This window comes from Borostomias antarcticus, assembly GCF_949987555.1.
Source record: "Borostomias antarcticus genome assembly, chromosome: 11".
Taxonomy (NCBI): Eukaryota; Metazoa; Chordata; class Actinopteri; order Stomiiformes; family Stomiidae; genus Borostomias; species Borostomias antarcticus.
The window spans coordinates 23500879-23508454 of record NC_140244.1 but is presented as its reverse complement, the minus strand read 5'-3'; the positions used below and the strand labels follow the sequence as shown (position 1 = coordinate 23508454).

Below are 7576 nucleotides of genomic sequence, written 5' to 3'. Positions count from 1 at the left end.
TTTCTTTTCAATTGTAAAGAAAGTAATTTTGTCGGTCACAATTAGTCTTTAAGGTCTTGTTACTATGACATAATGCCGTCCCCTTGGCTAATTTGGAAGGAAAACGTATACATGTACAACTTCACTCCACCCAAACCAGACTGCCGCCTCCCCCGTTAACCCTTTCAGTCCTGAAAGATAGGCTACCCTGAAAGAAGGAATCACATTAGCATTTTAAGGGTATTCTGATGTCTAACCTCTCGATACATCATCAATCGAGTTCATACACGCTGAGGGCATGATTCAAGTTGGATAGGCCCGCCACCATTCAGTATGGAGTTGTAAGGATTAATGATAAGGTTCATTAAATTAAACTCTGCTGTTGCTCACCGGTGAAAGTGATTTGTATAGGCCACAGCGAGCCTGCTCAGCAGCAGTGAGGGCCCATTCTGTAATCGCCCCTGTGCAGTTGAGGACATCAACAAGTATCCCACACACCTTGTCATATTAATTGTGTCAATGCGTTCTGAATATTAAATGCATTTGACTTACCCATTAATCTCGCTGTTCTCCACTTGTAGCTAGCTACTCTTTAAATGAATTTCCATTTAATTAAGAAATATGCTTGTGATTTCAATTTCATATGTTTTACCGCCCTATAAAGACAATATTGAAATGAAAATAAGCTTCTTATGAGCCGATACCATTGTAGAGGGATGACCTGCAGGTCATGTAAACTGGGGCCTCATGCTCTCTGATTTGAACAGCATAACTTCTAGCAGGATAAAGAATTATGATCCCCTAACATATGCCATGTCTTTGTAATGTAAAACATTTGGCAGACAGCAGCTGGCAACACTTTAATCACCTTTCCACAATTACTGTAATATACAGTAGGCTAAGAAAATCACATTTGTTCGAACCATTTATACCATTATATTCGAATTAATGTGTCAAATTAATGTGGTACAACAATGTACATTTCAAATTATAGTAGGCCTATGAAATTAAACTTAAGTAATAATAAGTAAATTATGGTGTGATGGCCTTTGTTAACTGATCCATCTCGATTTATAATTGTGAAATATAAATATTTTATGTTTAAAATAATACATATGGTAGGTTTAATGTCAATGCAAACCATACAGGGATACTTATACTTTTTTTTCCCTTTTTTTTTTTTTAAACATGCTGATACATTAAGAGATACATTTGCCTGTTTACTTTTGGAAACTAATATGATGTATATTACATGCATCTCTCATTATAATGGATGCAGCTTGATGTTTAGGGAGAAAGGGTCTCACCCATGAAGAGAAGAGAAGCACAATTGGTCACCTGTCCAACTGTCACGACTCGCGACTATGTTCAGGGGCCCAGGGGCCGAGGGGCCCAGGGTTAAGGACCTACACTGTGGCCCTCTCTACTACACGAACATCAACCAATGTCTAACAGCAGTGTGTGGCACTGATAGAGGGATGTTATCCAGTCCATATGGCCGCCACTTGTCCACAGGCCTTTTCACAGAACAGCCCTTGTTCACTAGTTCCCCGTTCTGTGTTTTTCTAGCCTGTAAAAATGAAACCAAATCCAATCACCCAGCATCTCTACGGTAAAAGGGATGATGTTGATTAATGGGAATCTGTAGTGGCAGTCGCTGATCCACAAAGCCCTGCTGAGATTACAGGCATGCAGGCGGCCAGCCGGGTCCGGTCCTGAGGTGGGTCCAGAGGAAGCAGAGAGGCTTAGCAGCGGATTGTTTAGGCAGACAATGGTGTCTACCTGGTTCTTTATCCCTGTTCCAAAAGAGTGTATGGGGATTGGCAGAGTTTAATAAATGAAAGTGCTCCCATAATCGGGATTTGCCAAAGTGCCCCTTTGTGTTAATCTGACATTTTTTACAGCATGCTTTTTGACATCTGTCACAGGGAACAGGTGGAGTTAACCCTCCGATGGCCTTGCTGCCTGAACTGGACACAACAGAGGATCAGGCCAACCAGGATCCATACATTTACTGTAGGTATCCATACATTTACTGTATATATGGAATGCAATTAGAGCAATGGCAAGGATACTAACGTTGAAGATGGTCAAGAACAGAGAAAAACAACCCCCACGTCAGAACTATGTCAGAACTACATCAATCAGACTCCTACTGTACATGATGCCGGTACAGTAAAGTTCTTAGATGAGAGAATGCATTGGCAAGGAGTTTGATTTCATGATCTCTGCATAAAACAAATGTGACAGTAATTTGCAATTTGCTATTTATGTGACTGTAAAAGTTCACTGAGTTTCACTTAATTAGAACAACCAATAATCCCATCCTATGTGAGGACGCACACGGCGGTGTAGTCTGTGGGTCTCATATTATGTACAGTACCAGAGGCTAATAGAACAGGGTTATGTAATTACTTTGTAGTTCAAATAGAGAAGCTGCATTTTAATGATTAAAGTCCAGCATATCAGCGCTAAAGCATAATAAAATTGTCGTGAAATGAAGGATTACAAACCCAATCCCCCAGGGCCAGATGTGAGAATGGTGGGGGCCACTGGATTCTGGATGAGATTAGGAGAAAAATCCCAGAGGGCCCACGCTGTCTTTTTCATGCGGATTAGGGCCTTTTGTGGAATCAACATGCTGTAATCCACAGATTAGCTGATATAATCACCTGTAAATACGCCGTGGTCATCGCATGGCCAGAAGCTCCCAGACCTGCCCATCGCTGTCCAGACACGGTGCACATTGCACTGTAGTGACTCTGGCCCTAGTGCACTTTCAGACACTATCCTGGACTTCTATCGCTTCATCGCTTTACATGTCTCTCTGACTACAGAACAGTCTTTAAAACTGAACATTACGCAGAAATATGCTTCTTCTGTGGCTGTAGACAAGAGAGCCTGTATTAGAAGGGAAGAATAAAACCCTGAATACAGTGGGTGACCTCACTATGACCTCACTATGAGTTCACAGGACTGCTATTTTAACGAGCAATGTCTATGACTTGAGCAGCAAGAGGACACAATGCAAATCATGACAGATGCAACCTATTCCCTAGAGTCAGCAAGCGCAGATGTGTAATACTGTAGCTGTAGATTTGTGTGGACCAACCAACCGAGCTTCAGTATAGAGCTGCTGTTTGCATCTTTAAAAATGCATGGAAGAGCATATAATCCAGGCTTGGTAAAAGGCAGTGATGAGTAGCATGCTCTCTTTCTAAGGTTGTAATGTTAAGACTTGTTTTGATGGACTGCAGTATAAACCATCAAGTGTGGTTCACCAATGCCTCCACAAGACTGGATCATTTAGGACAAGGTTTAAACAGAGAGTGAAAGCAATTGGACAGAAAGTGATACAGTACCCTATCAATGCCTACGTTCGTAGACTCATTACACCACCTGCTGGATGTCCATGGTAATAACATGACACACAGATGAGTGATTTGTAGCCAGTCAAGGTTTGATGTGACTGTATCTGATCCAGTTCCTGTTATAGATGATTAAAAACATAAACAGTTACAAAATAATCAATGTTGCATTTTTATTTTGTAAGACACTTAAAGAGGCATTCCTGAAAGAGAGAACACATCATTTTGGTTCATAGCAGATTGATACCAGACATGAAAAACACATTATTAAGACTACACCAACACATCATACAAGAAAACAATATAAACTATATCTTATAATATAAAATGTAGCAGGCTTAATAAATATTACACGTAAACAAAACTAGAAGTAAACTATTTGGTTTGGGCAACATTTGGAAAAGAGAGCTAGAATACTTAAAATTAAATCAGAGTGTGAATTCAGAGTCAGTGTGATCATGTTAGTCTACTGTGGTGGTTTAGATGAACCTCTAATGCTCATTCTATTAGTGGGAGGATAAAAGCATTCCAAGATGGGCAGATTAATGTATCAAAGATATTATCCAATCCAAAACCATTCATCTCTTTAGTTTTTACTGTGTTATCACGGGGAAATAAAGAACCACAAAACTGAAATGTCTCAAAAGGTGCTCCAAGCTCAAGATATGGACGACTTATCTTCCACAACAACCAAACATATCGGTTTTGTTGTCTCAAGACTGCTATGGTGAGGGCATTTTCACACCACTGAATGTTTTAGTGCAAAAGTCTTTTCCTCAAAACAGCTCTATTCCACCACATGCTCTACCAATTCCATACGCTTCAAATGTCTTTCCCATTCATACCATTGAAATCATATCACAATCAAAAATGAACAGCGGAATAACAACTCCAGATCTCTGCTCATATTATCAGCAACCTTTTTGAAAGACAGGAGAAAGGGGGAAAATAATGTTGTTAGCTGTGCACTCTTGATTACTCTTGATCACAGCACTTCAAAACACATCTGGGCAGACCACGGATTCACATCCACCCAACTGATCGATGGTCTACCGAGGTCCTGTTAGTGTCTTCACAGGAAATGGACATTATTTTGGTTCAGTCAGGATTGAAGGACAATCATTCATACACAGGCAGTAACTCACACACAGCCATACACTTGCACACGCGCACGCACGCACGCACACACACACACACACACACTCTCCCATGCAAACACAAACAGCAAACAATACATTTAAATTTGCTGTGCACTGTAATTGTAAATCCATCCCCCTTAGTGATTCTCTTCTATTTAACATGATCCTGTGCAATATTTAGTTTTTTCTCATCTTGAAGCCGACCAGGTGCAGTTCAGAAACCAAGGTATTCTGGGTACTGCAGTTCAACTACATCTCAGACATGTGCCTCTCTCTCCTCTGCTAGAGAGACAGAGAGACTTGAGTTCTTGGGCCACCCAACCTTCTCCCATCTGCTGTGGTCCTCTTTGGCCAGACCTCTGGCTTCTTGGTTGGCGGACCTCAGCCCAGAGGCCCACCCCCCCCCCCCCGGCCCTGGCCAGTCTCTCCGGCCGTGGTGCTGGTCTCCTGGACCCTCCCCCCCCCCCCCCCCCCACCTCAAAGCTATGTCCATTACAAAGTGCAACAGTTATTGTCTCCCTGCCTCTCCCCTCCACAGAATACACTGACACTAATACAACAGCAAAAGGAATTGTCATTGTCCGATTGCGAACGTGTAGACGCTGTCCAATACGCGACGGGAAGGGGAACGGGCAGCAAGAGAGAGTGCATTTGTGTCACAGGGAATTCGGTCCCTCCCCCTCATAGACTCCAAACATTATGGTTCCTCTTTACAGGCAGATGATTGGTTGTCTGTCCGCGTAGTTACACCTCCCTGAAACGAGGAAAAAAACACAAGCAGATATTAATTACAATGTTGCCTTTGGAAGCTCGCGAAGAAAGAGGACAGTCAGGTTTCTTTATAGGGAACACGAATGCATGATGTCACATGACTTACGATGCGGTGAGTGTAGAGTTGAGGACCAGGGTGGTGCGTATCCTGTAGAGCTGGGCTAGCGTCAGCTTCTTGTGCTGCTGGGCCGGAGACTTCCTGCTCTTGGGCGGCGATTCCTCCGCACCGCCACTAGGTGTCGCCTCATCCTTACCCTTGGGCGAGGCAGAGGGCCCCTGGGTCTCCCTGCCCGAACCGCCGCTGTCCGCCCGGCTCCTGCCGGCCCCCCAGGCTGCTCCCGGAGCCCCGTGCCCCCGCCTGGCGTCCGCCGTCCTCAGGGCGGCGCCCAGCGAGACGGAGGGCATGCTTTTGTTCAGGCCGCCGTCCTCCGGTTCGGCCTCCCCCTGGAGCAGCTCTATGCCGTCCAGACCCAGCTCCGACAGGCTCCTACTGTGGACCAGGGGCGTGGCCTTCTCTGCTCTCCCGCGCTCCGATTGGTCCTGGGCGGCGGGGCGGCGTGCGTGCGCGCGGGCGGAGTTGCCGTGGAAGTGCTGCAGCAGGTTGTCCTCGGAGCGGGACTTCACCGCCAGGCTGGGGAGCTTCTGGAGGCAGCGGAGGCGGGGCTGCATAGGGGGGCGCCGGCGAAGCTTCAGAGACTGAGCGACCGACAGCTGGGAGCCGAACGAGGCGGAGTCTTCTTCCTCCTCCTCCTCCTCCTCTTCCTCCACTAGTTCCATGTCCGCTCTGTCGTCCAGCGCCACCTCCCGCGCGCCCTCCTCCTCCCTCCCCTCCCCCTCCTCCTCCTCCTCTTCCTCGTCCGTCTCGTCTCCCCGGCGCTGACCGGGCGCGGTCTGCAGGTCCTGCAGGGACTCGGGGGAGAGGGTGCCGTAAGCGCTGTCCATGGACAGAGAGCGACACTGGGGGTCCTGTTCGGGGTGGAGGTCCGGGTGGCGCCCCTGGGTCGTGGGTCCGGGGGGAGGGCCGGAGGCGGGGCCTCTCTCCGCGGGCCCTTCGGGGTCGGTGTTTGGGGCGGGGCCGTCCTGGACCTCGGCCGACTCGTCCATGACCAGGACCGACAGGGTCTCGGTGGAGCCGTCCGAATGACTGGAGGAGAGAGAGAGAGTACTCGTTCATATAATTGACACTGTCGTGATGTAGAATCAAATATTTAATAGTGTAAAATATGCAATGATATGATTTGTTTGTGTGTGCGTGTGTGTGTGTGTGTGCATGTGTTGGTTGGTTATTGTGTGTGTGTGTGTGTGTGTGTGTTATGCATGCTCTTCTACATGTGTCTTCAGGGTGGTACAGTGTACATTATGTTCTGCTGGTCTTTTGTGTGTGTGTGTGTGTGTGTGTGCGTGTGTATGTGTGTGTGTGTGTGCGTGTGTTGGTTGGTTATTGTGTGTGTGTGGGTCATACATGCTCTTCTACATGCGTCTACAGAGTGGTACAGTTCAGTGTACCTTATGTTCTGCTGGTCCCTGTGTTGCAGGCAGGGGGAGCTGGTGGTAGAGTTACTGCTCTCCTCCTCCTCCTCTTCCTCCTCTTCCCCTCCCTCCAGACGTCTCTGCAGGGTGATCTGCTGCCGGAGTAGCTCCTCCGTACGCAGTCTCTGCATCTGGTTCTGTACACACACAGTCACACAAACACTTCACTCAAAAGAACACGGCGTTACAGCGCTGAACAACTTCGGGATCTTAAAAGGCAACGGTCGGGTAAAGCCTAATTTATACTCCGTGAGACAAACCGTGTGAGACAGATTTTTTGGGGGGTTCGTGGACATAATTTTGGAAGGTCTCCCAGGCTGAGAGCCACTTGGCTCGGACCTACTGAAATCTCTAGCGGCGAACACCGCGCCTGTCTGTGTGTCTCACAGCTTTGATTGGTTGACTGGCCCGAGGATACTCAACGACAAAATGATTCACGAACATTCGGAAATACTTAAAATACCACTCCGGTTCAATTTCTCTCATGTCGCGGATGAGGTTAAACTCGCATTCCACCTTGTTTGTGAGCTGATCTATTGAGTTTAAATGCCCAGAGCTATGAGCTATGAACTATGAGCCACATGACGTATAGACTAGGTTTAATACGCTGATAGCCTGGCTAGAACATGGCTTAATACGTTGACAGTCTTTGGCTAGTCTCATGTCACGAAACCTGGGGCCATATTCACAAAGAATTTTAGAGAACTTGTAGCTTTACGTCTTTAACCCTTGGTTAAGGAAGTAATTTAGTCTCTCTTAAAGTCATCACTGACACACTTTTCCATGGTT

The 7576-nt window shown here is 46.4% G+C and overlaps 1 protein-coding gene across 1 annotated transcript in view; it reads right to left on the bottom strand.

Annotated features, from left to right (window-relative positions):
• Window positions 1-5359: 5359 nt before the first annotated feature.
• plekhg5b (pleckstrin homology domain containing, family G (with RhoGef domain) member 5b) overlaps window positions 5360-7576 on the bottom strand; it is a gene marked incomplete at its 3' end in the record, with an annotated part of 41824 nt that continues 39607 nt past the window's right edge. Inside the window, exons 18-19 of the mRNA XM_084445886.1 lie at window positions 6764-6924; window positions 5360-6401 (exon numbers count right to left, since the gene is read on the bottom strand). Of these exons, the coding sequence (XP_084302012.1) occupies window positions 5360-6401; window positions 6764-6924 (1203 nt within the window). The remainder of the gene's footprint in view (window positions 6402-6763; window positions 6925-7576) is intronic.